The sequence below is a fragment of the Rattus norvegicus genome, chromosome 10, assembly GCF_036323735.1.
Source record: "Rattus norvegicus strain BN/NHsdMcwi chromosome 10, GRCr8, whole genome shotgun sequence".
NCBI lineage: Eukaryota > Metazoa > Chordata > Mammalia > Rodentia > Muridae > Rattus > Rattus norvegicus.
The window spans coordinates 47,896,148-47,918,646 of record NC_086028.1 but is presented as its reverse complement, the minus strand read 5'-3'; the positions used below and the strand labels follow the sequence as shown (position 1 = coordinate 47,918,646).

The window sequence follows — 22,499 nt, the reverse complement described above, 5'->3', positions numbered from 1 at the left end:
TTAAGGCTAACAATCCACAAATGGGGTCTTATGAAAGTAAAAGACTTTCTGTACAGCAAAAGGAAACTGTTGAGCGAAAAGAATAGGGGAAAATTCTCACCACCTGATAGAAGAGTCGTTCACAGAATATCAAAGAACTCAAGAAACTAAACATCAAAAAAGCAACCAACCTAATCATAAAATTAACTACTGAATTGAACAGAGATTTCCCTCCCCAAAGAAAGAAATACAATTTCCTAACAAATATTTGAAAATGCCTAGATCCTTAATCATTATGAAAATACAAATTATAGCTACTCTGAGCTTCTGTCTCACCCCAATCAGAATGGCTATAATCAATATAAACTAAAGACACATTAGTGAGGCTGTGGATAAAGAGGAGTATCTTTGATTGTTAGTCATATTGGCTAGTCTTATGCCAACCTGACACATGAACTAGCTATCTGAAGGAGGGAACCTCTATTGAGAAAATGCCTCCATAACATCCAGCCATAGGGCATTTTCTTAATTAGGGATTGTTGGTGGAGGGTTCATTGTGGGTGGCTCCATCCCTTGGCTGGTGGTTCTGGGTTCTATAAAAAAGCAGGCTGGGGGGGGGGTTGAGGATTTAGCTCAGAGGTAGAGGGCTTGCCTAGCAAGCACAAGGCCCTGGGTTCGGTCCCCAGCTCTGAAAAAAGAAAAAAAAAAAGCAGGCTGAGCAAGTCATGGAGAGCAAGTCACTAAGCAGCATCCCTCCATGGCCTCTGCATCAGGTCCTGACATCAGGTTCCTGCTCTGTTTGACTTCCTGTCCTGACTTCTTTTGATGATGAACAGCAATATGGAAGTGTGTAAGTCAAACAAACCCTCTCTTCTCCAATGTGCTTTTTGGTCGTGGTGTTTCGTCTCAATAATAGTAACCCTAACTAAGACAGTTGGAGCATAAACTGGTGCAACAACTGCAAAAATCACCATAGAGTTTTCTCAAAAAGACCTCTCATCCTCACAGATCAGCAGAATTAATATTGTGGGAGTGGTCATATTACCAAAACTAATCTACAAATGAAACGCAATCACCATTGAAATGCCAATGACATTCTCCACAGGAACGGGGGTGGGGGGTAATCATAAAATTCAAATGGAAATGCAAAGACAATGGATATCTGTCTTGGTTAGGGTCTTATTGCTGTGAACAGACACCATGACCAATGTAAGTTTTATAAAGGACAACATTTCATTGGGGCTGGCTTACAGGTTCAGAGGTTCAGTCCAGTATCATCAAGGCAGGAGCATAGCAGCATTGCAGCATCCAGGCAGGCATGGTGCAGGAGGAGCTGAGTTCTACATCTTCACCCAAAGGAAGCTAGGAACAGACTGAGCATCCTTGGGCAGCTAAGAGGAGGGTCTCTAAGCCCACCCCCACAGTGACACACTTCCTCTAATAAGGCCACACCCTCTAATAGTGCCACTCCCTTGGCCAAGCATATGCAAACCATCACAATAGCCAAATCAGTTTTAAGTAGAAATACATGGAATTATCACATTACCTGGCTTCAAAATATGCTACAGAGCCATAGTGACAAGCCAAAAAAAAAGGAACATCAATGAAATCAATGAAGCATAACAGTGGGTCACAGGCTATTTATTGACATGCTATTCAATAAATGGTGCTGGCAAAACTAGATACTTGTCTTCAGAAGAATAAAATTAGATCACAAATCAAATAATCAGCTCAAATGGAATCAAAGACCCTAGCTTAAAATCGAAACTGCTAAAGGAAAATATAGGAGAAACACTTTAGGATATGGGTTTATGCAAGAAATTTCTGAATAGCACAGGAATTAGGCTCAGAAATTGACAAACTAGTCCTCAACATTCCTAATACTGTGACACTTTAATACAGTTCCTCGCATTGTGGTGACCCCCTGACCATACAATTATTTTCATTATTACTTCATAACTGTAATTTTGCTACTGTTGTGAATCGTGATGTAAATATCTGTGTTTTCCAATGGCCTTAAGCAAACTCTTGTGAAAGGGTCATTCAACCTCCAAAATGTCATGATTCACACAGGTTGAGAACCACTAGTCTGGACTATACAGAGCTGTGCAGAAATTAAACACCAAAGCAGTGAATGGGCCAGTGAACTGGATTCTCAATAGAAGACGTAAAAATGACCAATAACCATATTTAATGTGTTTGACTTCCTTCGCCATCAGAAAAACACTGCTTTGAGATTCTATCTCACTCCAGTCAGATCAGACTAGCTATCAGAAGAAAACAAATGCCATCGAATGCTTTTAAGGTTGCAGAGAAAGAGGCTATCTTATCCGTGATTAGTGAGCATGTAATGTGCTTCAGGCACTATGGAAATCAACAAAAAGGCTTATCAAAAAAAAGGGGGGGGTTGGGGATTTAGCTCAGTGGTAGAGTGCTTGCCTAGGAAGCGCAAGGCCCTGGGTTCGGTCCCCAGCTCCGAAAAAAGAAACAAAAAAACAAACAAACAAAAAAAAAGGTAGATCTTCCATATGACCTAGCTATACCGTTCCTGGGCATACAACTAAAGACATCTCTACATTTTACTATGCACGTGCTTGTACATCTGTTATCTATTGTAACTCTTTTCACAAATGCAAGGACAATGAGTCAGCTTAATGTCTATCCACTGAAACTGGAGTTACAGTCTTTGAGTCATCGTGTGGGTGCTGGGAACTGAAACCAGGTCCTTTACATGAATCATAAGCACTAAGCCATTTCTCCATCCTGCTTCCCTACCACTGTGTAGCCCGTACTAGCTTTGAACTGGTTGTGTAGACCAGGCTGGCCTCAAATTCAGAGACCCACCTCTCTCCTACTTTTGTGTTTGGTTTTGGTGACCCAGTGAGTCTAACCTGTATTGTTTTCATGTGCATGAATAGGGAAAGAAATTGGTATTTCGAGGAGGGAGGGAGCCCACACAGAAATGCTAAAAATTAAAACTTCAGGGGTTGGGGATTTAGCTCAGTGGTAGAGCACTTGCCTAGCAAACGCAAAGCCCTGGGTTCGGTCCCCAGCTCCGAAAAAAAAATAAAAATTTTTAAAAATCCAGTCAATAGAACAGGAAAACAGTGGAAACATCACCAAGAGACATCTCAGCCAGGCAGAAGAAAGAATATCAAGGATGGGGGACAAGGTTAACTACTGTATTTTAATAAATTCAATAAGGACTTTTTAAATGAGTATTACAATGTCCAAGAAGTCCGGGATGCCATCAAAAAAAAAAAAGAAAAAAAGAAAAAGAAAAAAGAAAAAAACAAACCAAAGAATCCACAGAACAGAAGGAACTGAGAGAAATGCTAAAGACAGAGAATTTGTCTATTAGGTTAATCTGGAGGTCTCAGTGTCGGACTCTTGAGGCGACAATTAGAGCCATTAAGAATTTATGCTTTGGGTTGGGGATTTAGCTCAGTGGTAGAGCGCTTGCCTAGGAAGCGCAAGGCCCTGGGTTCGGTCCCCAGCTCCGGAAAAAAAAAATAAATAACAGACCAAATTTAAAAAAAAAAAAATTATGCTCTACAGTCCACTTAGAAAAAGCACTGTGGGTTTTCCTCCCTGCAAGCTACTTGCTTGATGCCTATCTCTGTGTTTTAAGAAACCTGCTTTACTCTCCAAGTGTTTCCCTGCCCTGGGAAACTTTCAAGTTCAGGTCAAAACCTTGCAGCTAACAAGCAAGTCATGGTGATGGGTGGAGGAGGTTGCCATAGAGACGGGTCCAGGGCCTGGGGCTGGGACCGGAAGGCTCGGGTTCGGTTTCCCATTGGCTCTACGGACGCGCAGCGTTCTCCACTAGCACATGCGCAGTGGCGCCGAGGCGAGGTCTCAGCGAAGCCCAGGAGCTGGGGGTTCCGGCCGGGCCTCTGGGGACCGGGCTGGAAGAAGCGTGTCCTGGAGGCTCTGGGCTCCTCTCATGGAGGGAAGCGGTGAAGCTGAGCCCCTTGTGCAGCTCTGAGTCGAATCTGCCACGGAGGCGCCCGACACGCCGCCGCCATTGTTGCCCGGGCTGCGCCGACGGGGCCCGAGGGACAGGTACGATGTCCAAGCTCGAGTGTTCACGGGGAGGCCGGCCCAACTCTGGACGAGGCTAGGAAGGGGAGGCGGCTGGAGGCAAGGCGGGCGCATCTCCTCGAGGCTTGCATGACAGTGAATGAGCTGGGCTGGGAGTTGGAGCTCCGGACAAGTAACGTTCGGGTTCTTCTCTGGGTTGGGATACTTGTGGGGTTGGCTTTGAGGAGGGATGGTGCCTTACACTTGAGGAGGCTCCGGAGACGGCCTCCAATCAGGCTTGTCTTCTCTGTTCTGAGAGTAGAGCAGACTATGCAAGGCAGGTAAATAGATCGTCTTGGCCCCACCCCTATGAGGTTGTTTGGAAACCTCGTTTGTCCTAATAATAATCACAGATTTGCTCTATTGCTGAGAACATCCGGAATATAGTGAAGCATTTCTTTCTGCAAAGTAATTAGTTTTTAACAAGTTAGAAATTAACCATTCTGATCACAATTCCTTAAATTATTGCATCCGACACCACCGTCAATAAACACATATATATATATATTCTCTCTCTCTCTCTCTCTCTCTCTCTCTCTCTCTCTCTCTCTCTGTGTGTGTGTGTGTGTGTGTGTGTGTGTGTGTGTGTGTGTGTCTGTGTCTCCTTTTCTCTCCCAAGGATGAATGTATTCTAAGTCCAAGGATAGAGGGAAGACCAGAGTAAATCCTGTGTGTCTATCCTGCCCTCTGAGGAGTCTGCTTCTGTGTGTATGGGGAGTAGCAGAGTACACCAATAATTCTTGAGCTGATGGCCCCTTCTTGTGCTGAGTAGTTTCATGTCACCTCTGCACAAGCTATGGTCGTCTTATAGAGGAAATGCCTCTATAAGGCTGAGCTGCTTCCTGCCTCCGGGATCCTGCCCTGTTAGAGTTCATGTCCTGACTTCCTTTGATGATGAACTGTGATGTGGAAGCACAAGCCACACAAACCCTTTCCTCCCCAAGTTGCTTTGCTCAAGCTGTTTCATTTCAGCAGTAGGAACCCTGACTGAGACAATTCTTGTGTTTCAGGGTCCCGCTCATCCTTGCAGGTTCCGGACTCAGAATTTGTTACGAGGTACTAACTTTGTCGTGATTCCATTCTCGACCTGGCCACAGCAGCCCTTGGGGAAAAAATTGTCGTGACTGTCACATGAGACTTCAAGAAGTTGGCTCAGTACTGTCAGATTGGTTCTCCTGTCTGCAGCAATGTTAGCCTCAAGAAAGAAGGTGGCAAATTCTTCACGCTCACAAGTCCTTCTAATGTGGAAGCCAGACAAGATTCAAAACGGACCCTGCAATGCTGAGAAGCAAATCCTCACCTCGAGACTCTTGCGTGACGCTGAAACCTGTCGACAGAATTTTAGAAATTTTCCATACCCAGATGTGGCAGGTCCTCGGAAAGCATTGAGCCAGCTCCGAGAGCTCTGCCTGAAGTGGCTGAGACCTGAAGTTCATTCCAAGGAACAAATTCTGGAGTTGCTGGTGCTGGAGCAGTTTCTAAGCATCTTGCCTGGGGAGGTTAGGACTTGGGTAAATTCTCAGTACCCAGAGAACAGCGAGGAAGTGGTGGCTTTGGTGGAGGATCTGGCACAGATTCTAGAAGAGGAAGGTGAGCGTTGTGCCCCAGAGAGGGGTAGGATCCAGGGTGGTTAGAGAAGACACCTAGCACCTCTGTGAAACTGGGGAAAATAAAGGTCAGCAGGCAATGAACTTGAACATGAGGTCCGTCCTGCATGTGTCCCCTTCCAAGGCACTTGGGGCCACTGTACTTAAAGAGGTTTGCACCGTTATGTCAATAATCCATTGGCATTATGAATCAGGTTTTACAAATATATAATTCCAAAATAGCAGAAAGTTTCCAAAGAGCATTCATGTATCGGGACAACTCACAACTTTGAATCAGACATTTAGCCAGCAGAGGATACACACACACACACACACACACACACACACACACACACACACACACATCTCCTAGCAGTGCTTGTACAAGGTTCAGGTTTCAATCCCAGCACCACCAAAACAGACAAAAATAGTGGAGAAGTATGGCTTTTCTGCACATAGTGCCGGGACAGGCTTGGTTTTGAAATCTGCATTAATAAGATAGACCAAGTCGTTGGCCTTTTCTCTGACACTGAAGTATTAGTGAAGTTTTCAGTGTCTTTGGCCTTCTCAAGTTAAGGAAGTATAGATGTCTGGTAAAGTGTGTCCTAGACCATGCAAACAGACTAATCACCCTTGTCTTCCCCAGCTCCTCAGAATTCTGCCCTTCCCCAAGAAATCCCAGAGGAAGACCCCAAACATGCTCTCGAGACAGGGTGGCTCAATGACTTGGTGACCAAAGTGAGTTTGACTTTTCTTTTGTGGTTTTAAAGTTGCTTCTTAGTGTATGAAGACATTTTGTCCAGGGCCTATAACTGCTAAGCCCGAAAAAGCCCCATTCAGAACCTAGACCTCTGTTTCCCTCAGTAAGCACGTGCACCTCCCTTGTCCTCACTGTGACTTTAGTCAGCAGTATTGTGTGAAGGCTGAGACTGGCCTCACACCAGATGGGATCTGGGTTTAGGTTCTTGGTTAGCAATTCTCTGCTATTGAATCTGTGGTTTGAGACAAGATTTTTAACCACTCCTGGCCTAAGTTACTCAATGCCAGAAAGTAAACTTGCCCTTTCAGATTGTAGACACTAAATATGAGAGACCCTAGATTATCGTAGTGGCTGCTAATATTTTTCTCCACTGAAAAGTAAAGGTCATATATTCTGTGATCTGTTGTTTGGTAGTCTCTTGTTTTAAGGAATAACAACTCAAGCAACATTAAGAGGAAGATTTGCTGGGAAGATATATGGACACAGATACAGATATAGATACAGATTCAGATATAGATATCCTCGAAGTTGGAAAGCCTCCGGTACCCAAACCATTATTTCTTTATAGATGATATAAAGATGTTTGCTTGGAAAATGAGAAAATCAAGGGAAAATGTGTTAGAAATTTAGAAATGGACTGCTATAGAAAATAACATACAAAATATATCCCATGTAAAGACCATGTGAAAAAACAAAAGATTGTTTAGCCAGTATCATACATGCACACACACTCAAAAGAGAATCTTAAGATAGGTAGACCTAAGTATGGATTTTATAGCGCTTTGATGTCCTTTGTCATTTTATGGGACATAAAAAAGGCCTTGAATAATTGCAAAGCTGTCATCTCCCTGAACTTAATATGATTTGACTCTCTCTACTTTTATTCAGCTGGGCAGGGCTAAGGCAGTAGTGTCATGAGTTCAAGGCCAACATGAGCTACACACTAAAACCTTGACTCAAAAATATGTAATTTTTTTTAATATTACAACTGGGAAAAAGAGCATGCCAGAGTAACGAAGGTGCACAGCTTTAATCCCAGCACTGGGGAACCAGAAGCAGGCAGAGCTCCATGAGTTCAAGGTCAGCCTGCTCTACTCAGTGAGACACAGTAACCTTTCCAGTAAATGTGTCTACAGATGCAGCAATATAAGAATATAAGGAATATAAGAGAACAGGAATGAAAAGGGTGGACTCTGCATTTTGCTGTAGAGCATGTAGAGTTTTAACTATAGCTGAATTTACTCTCCAGGCTAAGTCACCTCTGTCATCCAGCTCTCGGCCTTGCTCCTGTTCTTGAGAGATGGCTTAGTAGGCAGAGTGCTTACCACACAAGCATGAGGACCTGAGTTTGGATTCCCAGAACCCACGTAAAGCTAGACATGATAATATACATCCATAAACCCAGAGCTCCTATGGCCAAGATTGGACGTAAAGACAGGAGAATTCCTGGAAGTTCACAGGCCAGCTAGCAAACAAGACACCCTGTCTCAAAGAAGGTAGACTAGCTGGCTGACACTTTAGATTACCTTCTGACCTACATATACATCCTGACATAGGCATAATCCAACCTCCATCCCATCCCATCCCATCCCCCCCTCTCTCTTTCACACACACACACACACACACACACACACACACACACACACACACAAAACACATCTATTAGACACATTCTACTAGACAAGTGTTCTACCATTGAGGTATGCCCTAGCCCTTTTCTTCTTTAAGATGGAGCCACCAAATGCATGTGCTGGTATCAACTGAAAACAATACATTCTACCTTATTTTTAAATGTCCCTTTAAGGACATTTGGTTGGTTGGTTAAGACAAGGTCTCAAAAAAAAAACCAAACAAACAAAAAACAAACAAACAAACAAAAAAAGACAAGGTCTCAGACTGGCCTGGAACTTGGGCTCTCCTATCCCAGACTGTTGAATGCTGGTATTACAGTGTGGGCCACCACACCAAGCAGGATGAGACTTAGATTCTGTGACCTCCATCAGCACAGGCACACAGTCAGTGTCACCACTGTCTCTGCCCTCAATAGTTCTTCACTTGAGTTAAGTTATGTTTGATATTTTAGGAATCAGTGACATTCAATGACGTGGCTGTGGACATCACCCAAGAGGACTGGGAACTGATGCGCCCTGTTGAGAAGGAACTGTATAAGACTGTGACGTTACAGAACTATTGGAACATGGTTTCTCTGGGTAAGAGCCACACCTCTTCTCACCAAAGGCTTGGCACAGTGTGCTCCTGCCCCTCCTTACTGAACATTAGGTTAGGCTCCCGGAGGACTAGCCTGAAAACGCAGTCTAAAGATAGAAGTCTTCAGGCACAAAAATGGTCGTGTCTACTGTTCCCCAAAAGAAAGGCTTGCTGGGCGGGCCCGTGTGCAGCACGGTACCCAGCAGTGCTGCACTGCCACTGAGTGCTGCCTCACACCTAGTGCTCCTGGTAGGTCACGTCCACCAGCTATTGTCTCCCCACAGAGGTGCAAGCGGAAATCAGGTAATGAAGACTCCTAGCTCCTTACATCAGGATAAACGCCTTCTGTTCCTCCTAACCAGGACTGACCGTGTACAGGCCAACTGTGATTCCCATCTTAGAAGAGCCATGGATGGTGATAAAAGAAATTGTAGAAGGCCCTAGTCCAGGTGAGAAGAAAAGCCAGCGCATGACTTTACACTTAAGAATCTGTGTCCTCGTTATGTTGACATTTGGTTTCTAAGCACGGCAAAGTGACTGTAAGAGCCTCCAGCGGGTCCAGGGCTCAGAGCTGGAGCGTCTTGTGGGCGTCTTCAGTAAAGGTGCCAAGCTTTTTCATGCCTTTCTCAGTGTCTACACATTTTACTCTCAAAGATTCCTGCATTCGAACTCTAAAAACTTCTCTAGTGTTTCACTGTACCATCCCCTTCCCTCAGTATATAATTGTGTATTAGTCAAGATTCTCCAAAGGATCATAACTGATTGATTTTATATTAGAGTGGCTTACAGGCTGTGGTCTGAGTAGTCCAACAATGGCTGTCTCCTGGCAGAAAGGCCACAAGAACCCCATAGTTGTTCAGTACATGACATGGGTGTCTCAGCATCCTGTATGGTATTGGAGTTGCAGAGAGTTTCTAGAAAGCTGTCGTCTTCCGTGTATATTGGAATCCTGAATAATTTGGTTCTAGTACCAGCAAAGACTGCCTCAGCAGCAGGATAGGTAAACGTGTCGTGAGAGAAAGGGCAAGCAAGCAAAGAGCAGTGTCTTTTAGTGGGCTGCTACCAGGAGGCGTAGCTCAGATTGAGGGTGGCTCTTCTCACTTCAATGGCCCAAGCAAAAAACTCCCTCGTAGACACATATGGCTGCTACGTTTTAGTCGATTCCAGGTGTAGTCAGGTTGACATCCAATCAGCCATCATAGAAAGCAAGTATAGACAGTCACAAAAACATGTCAGACCCCCTTGGCATTTTAGTTTCTTTTACTCTTTTGACCAAAAAACCCCATTGTCTATGTGTAGACAAAGTGTCACACTGCATACAACACTTGGTCCCTCTGTCTCCCCAGAAACACTGGCCGTTAATTACGCCCATGTCTACTGCTGTTAGAGCTGCAAGATAAGCAGAAGTCGGTCTACACCTTGAACACCTGCTGACCTCTAGCACAGAACCCAGGTTTTTAAATACTGGTTTATATTTGCAGAATAAAAACCTGGTTTGGTCCTACAGAAGTGTCTCTGGCATTGTGCTTCTTTATACAGAACAGGAGTTTTCATATAAAGTCAGGATAAAAATCTTTTCAAGACTGAGCATATAACTCACAGAGGAACACCTCCCAGCATGCACAGGAACCTGAGCTTGATCCACAGCAGGGAAAAAGAATTAAAAAGGACTGTGTTGGGGTTGGGGATTTAGCTCAGTGGTAGAGCGCTTGCCTAGCAAGCGCAAGGCCCTGGGTTCAGTCCTCAGCTCCGGAAAAAAAAAAAAAAAAAGAGCAAAAAGGACTGTGTTTTTTCACAAAACATCACATCTTGAGCCACGTTGAAGGTGGACGTGGTGGCATACACCCATAATTCCAGCACTTACAAATCTAAGCAAGAAAATAGCAAGTCCACAGCCATCCTGGGTGAACAGCGAAATCCTGTCTGAAAAAAACTTCTTTTAAAAGTGTTCCCCCAGCACTTAGGACGCAGAGGCAGGCAGATCTCTGAGTTCAAGCCCAGCCTGGTCTACAGAGTGAGTTCCAGGACAACCAGGGCTACGTGGAGAAACCGTGTCTCAAAAACAAAAACCAAGTATGTCGAGAGAAGTTTCATTTTCTTGCCTCTTTTTGTTCTCCCATTCTCATCTCCTTCACAGTAACTTTTCAAAAGACTTCAGACCTGTAGACCAGGCAGACGCTTAGTGCGTGGACCGCCAATCCATCTGGAGCCATGAGTTGTTAGTGCTCATTTGAGCATCTCAAGGATGCCCTCTCTGATATTTTTCCAGCCCCGTAGCCTCATCCACCTGCTAGCTCCCGTCTCTAGTCCCTTCTGATGTGAAACTGTCGCCAGGTTCCTTTCCTTACTAGCTGGTTCCTCCAGCCCTTCTTTCCTGTTGGTCAGTCGGTCGTTCAGTCGTTCAGCTTACTGAGGACCAGGTGTCCTTTGGTGCTTTCCCACACGCTTGACTTTGGTGGCTCATCCCATACCCTGCCTCTCCTTCTCTCCTGTGCCCTTCCACCCTCGGTGTGGTCTGTGACTCTCCCCACCTCATGGGCTCCTCTCTAATCCCCTGGCCATCGCTCATATCGAATGTGAGGCATGTCTCACAACTAGAAGCTAAGGGGCAGCAAAATGGCACCATAAAGCTGCTTTCCACACAAACCTGCTGGCCTGACCCTAGGAACCCTAAAGATGGAAGGAGGTAACAAACTCCCCAAAATTGTCCCCCTACCTCCACACATACCCACATACACACATCACACATGCATGAACACACACGGTTTATTTTCTAATGAAAAGGAAAGCAGTTAGAAGCTGGGAGCCAAGCATGAGAGAAAGCTCTATCAGAAGTGTCTGTCTGTCTGAGCCTGGGTTACCTCACTTAGTATGTCTTCAGACCCATCCATTGCCCTACAAATTGGTGGAATTCCATGGGGTACCACACCGTCATTACCCATCATGTGTCAGTGAGCATCTAGGCTGACTCCATTGCTGGTGTAAGAGGAGTGGTGAGTGTGGATAAGCAAGTCGTAGGCTCCTGCGAGTAGGGGCTCCAGAACAGTAAGCTGGGCCATGCGACACACCGCTTAGTTTTCTGAGAAATCTCCATACTGGTTTCCATTATGCATAGACCTGTTCTTTCCTTTTTTTCTCTTATTTGGTCTTTTATGATAATATTTTAAGGGTCCAAGATAGTCTTGTTTACAGAGTAACACCAATTTCTCCCCTTCCCCACAAATAGATTTAATTTAAACTGTTTGTTGCTAATTTGACTATTTATTTGTTGGTTGTTTGAGACAGAGTCTCACTATGTAGTTCTACCTGGCCTCAAATTCACTATGTAAACCTGTTTGGCCTGCAACTCAGAAATCCACCTGCCCCACCCTCTGCCTCCCAAATGCCAGGATTGAAAGTGTGTACCACTACAAATGGTCTCACATTAAACATCTTTCTCACAGTATATCCAAGTCCGTGCCACTTTCCGTGTATTTCTTTAGCCACTCCATATTAACCATTGCTGTCTTTGGTGACAGTCAGTTTGGCGAATATAATGTGTGGGCTAAGGGTGTGGGGTTTTTTCCTGTAATAATTTGTTATTTTGTCTTTTTTTTCCCCCGGAGCTGGGGACCGAACCCAGGGCCTTGCGCTTGCTAGGCAAGCGCTCTACCACTGAGCTAAATCCCCAACCCCCTGTAATAATTTGTGATGTTTGATCCCCAAGGCCACATGACTGTTGCATTCCCTGTGTTGTGCTGGATGCACAGGGTTTCCTAACTCATTCATTTCTTCTGTGTGATTAATAACATTCTTGTGTAAAGTCTGCCTCTCTTTCTTTCTATCATGTTTCTACGTGTGAACCATCATCAACTAAACAAATTTTTAAAAATTCAAGGTATTATTAGTCTGTTATGTCATTGTTGTTAGTTTCTTTTAGGTTTTTTGTTTCTGTTTTTGTTTTTGACGTTCAGTTGTTCCAAGTTTCTATAGACCCACTAGTCTCTGAGTGTGTCCTGCTTCTGGCACAGAACATTCTTTATGCTTACCATAGACTTGGAATGTCTCCCAGAGCCCTAACTCATTTTAATGAAGAATAGTCTTGGAAATCAGGATCCACGCAGTGCGAGCCAGGAACTCTCTAGGTATCATTGTTTCCACACCTGGCTAGTGGGCAGCAATGGGGAACATGTAAGTAGGAAGCTTTCCGGGGCGGCCATAGTGGCAGGGTGGCAGTGGTGGTGGCATTTCTCAAGACGGGGTTTCTCTGTGTAGCCGTTGCTCTCCTGGAACTATGTAGATCAGGCTGGCCTCGAACTCAGAAATCCACCTGCCTTCATCTCCTGAGTGCTGGGCCTTCCTGTTTTTTTGGAAGTCATGAGTTCATTCATACTAATCTAATTTAAATTATATAATGAGAACAAATAGGTATTCCCATTCTGCTTTGTATTGTTTTTATCTTAAACAGTATCTAAGCTGGTTCACACCTCAGTGCATTTACTCCTTTGCTCTGTTCCACACTCCACAGGTACTTTTAGAATTCTTAGATGTCAGTGCTGCTATCGGTGACAGACTGCTAGAAAGCTTACTGTTACATTGAAGTCTTTTTCACATTGTCCTTACACTATATTCCCACTTTATAAATTTGAGTATATAAAAACACTAGCATAGTTCAGAAATTAGAACTATGTAAAAATATAAGCTCTGATGTTTTCTAGTCCCTGCAGATAACTCTATTCATTTGTTTCTGGGTTTTCTTTCTTGTGTTTCTTTTTATATAATAAGTAATAATAACAATAACAATAATAATTATTTAACATATTTTTAATCTCCTTTTCTACACAAAGAACATTTCATATCACTCTTGCAATTATATTATGCAAGACACCAACTGAACAATAATGACAAAATTCTGCAGGGCTTCACTTGTTTAAAAAGGTTCGCTGTCATCACAGATTCTAAGGAAAAGCTAATTTTCCCATAATCATAGCATTTAATTGGTAGAGCTTTAATTGGCTCACTGGAAACATCATGTGAAGTAATGAAATAAGGCTCAACTGAAGTCAGGACGGTCTCTGGAAGATATGATCAGTTGAACCACTTGAACGACTTCATAGCATGGGGGCGTTTAGACTATTTAGAGGGTCAGATTAGGCTGTAAAGTAAAGGGGCCATTTGCAGGTATGTATGAGACATTTTTCGGAAGCAGAAAGACCAGGAAAGGCCACTTTCTTTTAAGTTTTCTGTTTCTTGCCAGTTCTTACTCAGTGCCTAATGGCCTCTGCACAGAGCTCCTGTCAGCTCCCTTTCTGTTGGGCCCAGCTTTGTCCTCAGCCCCTGGGCTGCTTGCACTCTCAGAGTGGCTGCTTCAACTCCTCGGCTATGGAGTAGGCATCTCAAGTAGATGACACTTCACCTCTGGTGTCCTCTCATCTCCTGCTGTCACCTAAGTTTGGCAAATGCTGAGGGTTTTGCTGTCTTGCCAGCTCAGAGATGACCCTTTGGTTAGGGTCAGTCATTAGAATAGAGCCAGGTGTGATAGCACAGCCCTTCAATCCCAGCCCTCTGGAGGCAGAGGCAGGAGGATCTCTGTGAGTTCAAGGTTAGCCTGGTTCATGTAGCTAGTTCAGGCCAGCCAATGTTACATAGAGAGACCTGTCTAAAAGTAAATACATAAAGGGTATTTTATACATAATAGATTTGTTCTTTAGTGAACATTACTCTGTCATAACTTTTTTGTTTTGTTTTTGTTTTTCAAGACAGTGTTTTTTTCTGTAGCCTTGGCTGTCCTAGAACTGAACTCACTCTGTAGACTAGGCTGTCCTTGAATTCACAGAAATCCACCTGTCTCCATCTCCTAAGTGCTAGGATTAAAGGTGTGTGCTGCCATGTTCAGGGTGAAACTTTTTTAATGTGTATGGTTGTTTTGCCTACATGTATGCGTACTATGTGTCTCTGGCATCTGCATAGGTCAGAAGACGGGGTCAGGTCCTCTGGAACAGTTAAGGGTGGTTGTAAGCCATCACACAGCTGCTAAGAAACTCTGCCACGGCAACAAGTGCTCTTACTGCCGAGCTGATTATCCAGCCCCTGTTAGAACTCCTGTAGTTGATGTTTGCACAGGGCCTAGCCATTCTGGGAGCTCAATTCAGGTCACACCATCTCTACTGCGGCTTCTGTTACTTGAATCAACACTGATATCTGAACTGCTAGACTACTATTTGACCTTATTAAGCAATAGACAGCACTTCTAAGCAACCATTCTGGATAATTATATAAACATGCTTAAGCCTTGATTGTGGCCTCAGTTCCTGAATTTCTAATAGACTGATTTGCTTAAATGTATTTGTATTATAATAGTACACCAGTGGACTTTTGCTTTGAGTTAATTATAACTTGTGGTATAATTCACTGTGTGTGTATATATGTCTACATGTGTGTGTCTGTGTGTGTATCTGTGGGTCTGTGTGTATCTGTGTATGTGACTGGGTGGGCCTGTGTTTATATCTGTGTGGGCCTGTGTGTGTGTCTGTGTGTATCTGTGTATGTGACTGGGTGTATCTGTGTTTATATCTGTGTGGGCCTGTGTGTGTGTCTGTATATGTGTCTGTGTCTATGTATATGTCTGTGTGTATCTGTGTTTATATCTGTGTGGGCCTGTGTGTGTGTCTGTGTGTACATGCATGTGTGTATTTTCTGAGTACTTTCTAGTTTTTTGTAGACACTGACACCTGATTACACAGAGTTAGACTGAGCTGCTAGGGCCAGTTGCCCCTTTTTGTTTATATATGTAACTGATGAATCCACTCTTGTTTTGTTCTTTTTGGAGAAAGATAACATCCTAATTTGAAGGTTACCTTTTAAATTTTTTTCCTCTATCAAAAAAACACTTCTAGCACTAAAAAGTGGGAAACTAAGAACCAACTTATTGAAAGTTAGAAAAAGCCTTCTCCCACCTGTCTTCATGCCAGTCGTGATGGCTGTTCTCATTGTTCTTAGACATGCTCTGCTGCCAACTGTCATTTTTGCAATTTAATAAAAGTAATGAAAATTATTTGTAAATTCCAGCAGCGTAAGGAAGCAAATTAAATATGTGTCTCCTCCCCTCATTGATTTTGGGCCCACAACATTTGCGTGTGTTATGATAACGTGTGGCGTGTCTTTACAGAGATAAGTTCTCGATCCCTCTGTGCGATTGCACCTGCTTCATTCGCTTACTGTGCCTGTACAGCTTTCCCTCTGTGTGTCTCGGCCTCCCTTACTTCACAAGGCACCGTGTACCCTGCGTGCTCTGCTCCACCCGGACCGGACCTGACTCAGAAGCACCATTTTCCTTTTCAGTGGCCACATACCGTCCTGTGGAATTGACAGACTTGTACAGTTATTATGCCTTGACCTGCATGGTGTCTGAACCATCCAGTGCCTTCTTCTATATTAAAAATTATTCATCATAGTATATGACCAAGACATAAGTTACATGTTTCCCACCTGGCCTCACAGGGCTATATTGATTAACTTGTTTTAAATCATTATATTGGAAATATGGCAGGAGCAGGTATCAATAAATGCATACTTGAAGGCCTCACAGTCAGGCTTTGAGTTAGAGATCTGTTTGTATTTTGTATAAACAAGTCATTACCATTTTCCAAGTTCATTTGACTGCCCACAAAATCCAGAGTCTTGGGCCATTTTCTGAAGGAAATGTGAGGAAGATTTAACCTATTTCCAGAGTTTACATCTAAGTTGAAACTATAAGAAACACACAAAGTTGTGGAATAACTATATAAGACCAAGTTCTATGGTTGTGTAAGTTGGAGGGTTTCAAGAGTGCTGATAATCAGCCGTGTGGCCTTTAAGGGAGACAAGTTAATCTTTCATCCATTCCCCCTCTATTTAGATTGTAGGAAGGAATGCTGTGCAGGACAAAGTGAACCACCAGCATCTCTTTCAATGGGTAGAAAACGCCGTAGGAACAGACAGTCTGGGTTAGCGTGTCATCTACAGACCACACATAGCTTTGAACTCTAACTTAAACCCAATATGAGGTATAAAGGAGATACAGAAAGATAAGGCTAGATCATTTGGAGCTTGTCAAAGGGAGGTATTTTGAACTTTCTTTTGGGGGGAGAGGGTTCTTTTTAGTCTTTATGTTCCTCGTCCTCCCGGTTTAGTGAGGAACAAAGTAACTTTCAGTGCTTTATAAAATAAATCATTCAGCTTCACTGTCAAACTCAAGTAAGTTTAGGGTGGGAACCAATAATTTCAACTGATTTCCAGGGTGATGGTAAAATTTACACTGCTGGTCCAGAGACACTGGATTCAAGAACCGTTGTTTAAAGGCTGCTGGTCAGTTGAGAGTAGAACCACTCCATGAGGTTACTTTAAGAATATTACATGATAGCCTGGCATAGTGGCTATATTCCCAGCACTCAGGAGGCTGAAGCAGGCGGATTCTATGAGTTCAAGGCCAGCCAGGCCTACAGAGTGAGTTCCAGAACAGCCAAAGCTGCAGAGAGACCCTTACTCAAAAGGAAAACAATTATTATTATTATTATTATTATTATTATTATTATTAATTGTGAATATAGATTGAAAGAGAAAACAATAAAGTAGCATGCCTACTTTATGAGACCATTGTATATATAAATTATTCCATGTTCCCCAAGTTCTCTTAACACAGTCACTTGCCTCCCCTATGTACTGTATATACCTTGATGACTAGGAAGAGCCCTCCATTTTCAGTGATTTATCTCCTCCTTTTCTAAGCATTCATTTTCCTTTCCTAAAATTTAAGGACCATAAAATGAAGTTACCAGAACTATAAACTTTAGATATTATTTTATTCATATTGTTTCCTTTTTTAAACAGAATGGGACTTTTAATATCTTTTTTTTTCTAATTTCAGAATGGGAAACTAAAGCTCAAGCATGTAGTCCATTAAAGGATTTTCCTAAACTCAAACAAGATGGAACCCAAACCATAAAACTGGAAGAATCCTGTGACTGTGAAGACGGCTTAGAGAGGCAGCCAGCGTATGCCTTCAGGAAGATTCACATAGATGAAGATGACTTCAGTTTGAAGTCAGAGCTTTCACAAGAAGACCCTACAGAAGAATGTCTTAGTAAATATGACCTATATAGAGATAATTTTGAAAAGCACACCAACCTAATTATACAGTTTGATACGCAGTCAGATAGTAAAACTTTACTGTATAATGAGAGCAAGCCAACATTCACTAATGTCTCATCTGGTGGTGTTGTCCATGGGAAAATACTTCCCGGGGATAAGCCTTATTCCTGTAATGTCTGTGGAAAGAAATTTAGAAAATACCCATCACTCCTGGCACACCGAAATAACCATGCCAAAGACAAATCTTATGAATGTGAAGAATGTGGTAAAGAATTTAAGCATCTCTCATCCCTCATTGCACATCAGAGAATGCACACCGGAGAAAAACCATACGAATGCCACCAGTGTGGGAAAGCCTTCAGTCAGCGTGCACACCTGACGATCCACCAGAGAATTCATACTGGAGAAAAGCCCTACAAGTGTAACGACTGTGGGAAAGACTTCAGTCAGCGTGCACACCTCACTATCCATCAGAGGACACACACTGGGGAGAAACCATATAAATGTTTGGAGTGCAGTAAAACCTTTAGCCATAGTTCATCCCTGATTAATCATCAGAGAGTTCATACTGGAGAAAAACCGTATATATGCAATGAGTGTGGGAAGACTTTCAGTCAGAGTACGCACCTCCTCCAACATCAAAAAATTCACACTGGGAAAAAGCCGTATAAGTGCAATGAGTGTTGGAAAGTGTTCAGCCAGAGCACTTACCTTATTCGCCATCAGCGAATCCATTCTGGAGAGAAGTGTTACAAATGCACTGAATGTGGGAAGGCCTTCGCCCACTCCTCAACCCTCATCCAACATCAGACCACTCACACTGGAGAGAAATCCTATATCTGCAACGTGTGTGGGAAAGCCTTCAGCCAAAGCGCTAACCTTACCCAGCATCATAGAACACACACTGGAGAGAAGCCGTACAAATGTAGCGTGTGTGGGAAAGCCTTCAGCCAGAGTGTGCACCTCACTCAGCACCAGAGGATTCACAATGGAGAAAAGCCCTTCAAATGTAATACCTGCGGGAAAGCATACAGACAAGGTGCCAATCTGACCCAGCATCAACGAGTCCACACTGGAGAGAAGCCCTACAAGTGTCACCACTGTGGGAAAGCCTTTATCTACTCCTCATCACTTAATCAACATCGAAGAACTCATACTGGAGAGAGACCCTATAAGTGCACTCACTGTAACAAAGATTTTAGCCAGAGAACATGCCTTATTCAACACCAGAGGATTCACACAGGAGAAAGGCCCTATGGATGCCGTATATGTGGGAAAAGCTTCACCCAGAGTACAAATCTTATTCAGCACCAACGGGTTCATATGGGCGCCAGACATCGCAATGGACAGATATGACTTAGTTTATGTTTAAAACTTGATTGCTTAAATTTCATTGTGTGCTGAGTCAAAATACCCAAAAGAAATCTGAAGAAGTGCAATATGCTTGATACTACAGGATCAGAAAGTACCAGAATTAGTAAAATTGCTCTCGTCCACTTAGGTTTAGTGTGAGATTTAAAGCTCCAGAACTTGAATTCATTCCACAAAGAAATACTAGGAAAGGACAATTTGTAACCTGTGATTCTTCAACTCTTAGTATTTTTCAAGTATGTTTTATTGAGGCCTTAGGAGTATGACTTGGTCTTTCAAGTGATCTCACACTAGAGAGTAATCCTGACATAGGAAAGAGGGTAGATGCTTCAAGGCCTTTGCTTCATCCTGGCTTTGAAGCCTCAAAATGAGTAAACTGTCCCAATTTTTGTTCCCTCTTTTCCCATTGCAACTTCCATGAGAAGCAGTAAAGCTTGAGGAAAAGAAAGACCTGAAAAGCTCTTAAAAGATTTCCGTGTGACCACTGCAGTCTGATAAGATAGAGGATCAGTATATCCAAAACACTAGACGTGTACAAACTCACGCAGACACAGGTTAAACACCCCAGCCTCAAGTCATCTTTAGTACAACTTCATTTTCACATCCAGTGTCACCTCGAAGGAAGAAGGACAGGCATGGTGTTCCCTTTTGTCCCACCTGACTTAAGTTGACAAGTTTCCCATGGTTCTTACTGTACCAAGCTATTTCTTCCATTGAAACACACTTCTTGAGAGCCCACTGTGCTCAGAACACAGACTTCTTTTTTATTATCGTTTATAGTTTTTTAATGTAGGAGTCTGCATATCAGATCCCTTTATAGATATGGTCACGAGCCACTATGTTGGTGCTGGGAATTGAACTCAGGACCTCTAGAAAAGCAGCCAGTACTCTTAACCACTGAGCCACCTCATCAGCCTGACACAGCCTCCTTGACTGAACCATTTCATTTAACAAAGATCTTTAAAGAGAAGGTAAGGACACGCTTTAACTATTTTGCCATGGAACAGTGTAACCCACCTAAATGGGTTGGCAAATGCTACGGTAAGGCCAGGTGTAGAGGGCAGTGAGCATGGGCTGCACAAACAATTTGAGAATGAATGAGGGATGCAAAGGAGACCTGAGCCAGTGCAGAGGTGGCGAGGGAAAGCCAGGGCCGGGAGGAGGGAGGAGGGGAGCACACAGATAGCTCATGTGACATGAAATATAATTGTACCCACTTTATCCAAGAAACAACTGTGGTGAAAAACAGAAAATTAGACTGTTTATAAGAAGCTAAAAAGAAAAGTATTTTCAGGAATAATTAGAAACCTGGTACTCCATACATGGAAGTAAAATTTAAAAATTACACTTAACATGTTAGGAAAGTGTTTCATTGGAAAAAGCCTTGGTGAAAAAATGATCATTAATCAGGAATGAAACAGTAACTAAGTTCGTGGGTCATAAACAGCATAAAAGGAAGACAGACAGGAACCAATTTTTTTAATTGCTGGGGTTTTTTCGCAAACAGTAATTACAAAGTGTAATTACAGTTTAATTACTTTACTATTGTATTTACTACCCATAGTGCTGTGCTCTCAGAATATTTAGCTGAGCTTCATCTTGCCTGTTCTTGTTCCTCCAGTGCCTTGCATAAGATCAATATATGTTGGTTGAATTGACAGCGAATTCTATACATTAGAGTCTCGTAGTTAAGGTAGCAACACAGGCATGGAGAGAACATGGGTGGGACTGAAGGTAACCTGTGTGTCCATGTATCACGTCTAACAAGCACTGTTTACTGTGAAACGACAGCTCAAGAAGGAGACTGAGAGGCGGTGGACGCTGTTGCCCGAGGAAAGCTCCCTGAGCTACAGGAGAGGAAACGAGTTCTGGTACCATAGATACCCAAACACCACAACGGGCTGAAGAAAAGGCCTCATCTATCCTTGTGGGAGTGTTTTCTTAAGGAAATTGTCACTTTCTCCTTCCTGATATTAGTTATCTTGACTTCGTAGTGTTCACAAATACTGGTTACAAACATACTCAGATTAGGCTCACTCCACAGTTTTGTTAAGAATAACAAACGTGTTTGCTAGATGACTTGATATTGCTTCATGCCTTGATAACTAACACTTCTTTCCGCTGGGATGAATGTGGTTTGGTACAGGCCAGAGGGTGGTACTTTGTTTCCTACCTGTGTGCATTTTATGTAAATAATGCATTTATAAAGTCTTCCACTGTACACAGAGTCAAGTACGGCTCCTAAAAAAAAATAGAATAACAATGCAGAATCCTGTCTCCATGCCTTTCCCCATTTCAAAGTCGTCTGGTCTACGAGCGAGTCACGGGTCTTTAGCAAATATTTCCTACAGCTTTTTCTAGGAGCATTGCTAACTATGTGAGTGTTTAAAGTCATCAGATCAACGGTATGCGCCACCTGTATTCTAAAGTTAATGTTTGCAATATTGAAAAGTAACCTGAGACACCTCACTCTAAAACATCTCATAAAAATGCCATTCCCCTACCATAGTGCCTCAAAGAAAATGGGCAGTCCTTCCTAACATCTAATTACTAGTCCATTTCCTGATCTCCCTGTTGAGCCAATCAGTGTCTGCGTGTCCTCTGTTTGGTGGGCTTCCTGTGCCTAGAACAGACCCTCCCATTTTTCTGTTGTTTTCAGGGTGTGCTGGTCGTCACATTCAGGAGTGAGCTGAGAGTTCATACATGGCTTGCATGTGCTGAAGTAAATGTCCTGAAGCTTCTAGGAAATCGAAGTTGAGGCCAAAGGCTCAAGTTAAACATCCTTAACCATGGCATTTCACGGTTGCATTTCCTCCTGCATCCCAGAACTCAGTCAGGCCAACAGGCTGCTGCTGACGTGACATTTGACTGTTGAAGTGGTGACCACCAGATTGTCCCAGTGCAATTCCTCCTGTTGTGGTTGTCTGTCTGTGGACTGACACTTGGGCAGTGTGGCTGACTTCTTTACCCACTGTTTTGTGTCTAGTCACATTGTTACCTGACAGCCTCTTCATTAAAGCCTACAAAACAAGTGATTTTTCTACTCCTCAGACATTTGCTGAGCAGTATTCTGTAAGGGAGATGTCCCTTCATTAGCTGGGAATGCATTAGAAGCAAGCTTGTGCTTAGCTCCTTTCCACTAACTAACCGGTTTAGACGTTGTCTGTGTAATCTACTGTGAGTCTGTGCATTAGTCCCTTACAACCACCATCTCTGTGAACCCTCCTGGCCTTGCATTCCCAGTCTCTGGGCGATTTCTCGCCTTCTCCCACATGGTACCTCAAGCTCATCCTACACTTGCATTGCCCTAAACTCAGATGGAAACAGCTCTTCTCAAACTCCCTCCCCCCTCTTTTTTTCTTTTCTTTTTTTCGGAGCTGAGGACTGAACTCAGGGCTGGCCCC

At 43.2% G+C, this 22,499-nt stretch overlaps 1 protein-coding gene across 5 annotated transcripts; it reads left to right on the top strand.

Annotated features, from left to right (window-relative positions):
- Window positions 1-3,786: 3,786 nt before the first annotated feature.
- Window positions 3,787-22,130, top strand: Zfp287 (zinc finger protein 287). 5 transcript variants are annotated; one of them, XR_005489814.2, is made up of 7 exons: window positions 3,806-4,044; window positions 5,073-5,652; window positions 6,295-6,386; window positions 8,492-8,618; window positions 8,979-9,065; window positions 17,501-20,066; window positions 20,887-22,130. XR_005489814.2 is itself a non-coding variant. In XM_039085973.2 (6 exons), the coding sequence occupies exons 2-6, from the start codon at window positions 5,250-5,252 to the stop codon at window positions 10,001-10,003; spliced, it is 750 nt and encodes a 249-aa protein (XP_038941901.1). In that variant the 5' UTR covers window positions 3,787-4,044; window positions 5,073-5,249; the 3' UTR covers window positions 10,004-10,122. The 5 variants fall into 5 exon arrangements, 4 of the variants coding, with proteins under 4 accessions (XP_038941901.1, XP_006246754.1, NP_001100478.1 ...); XM_039085973.2 differs by lacking the exons at window positions 17,501-20,066; window positions 20,887-22,130 and adding an exon at window positions 9,963-10,122 and having other exon boundaries at window positions 3,787-4,044; XM_006246692.5 differs by having other exon boundaries at window positions 3,797-4,044; window positions 17,501-22,130.
- Window positions 22,131-22,499: the final 369 nt, after the last annotated feature.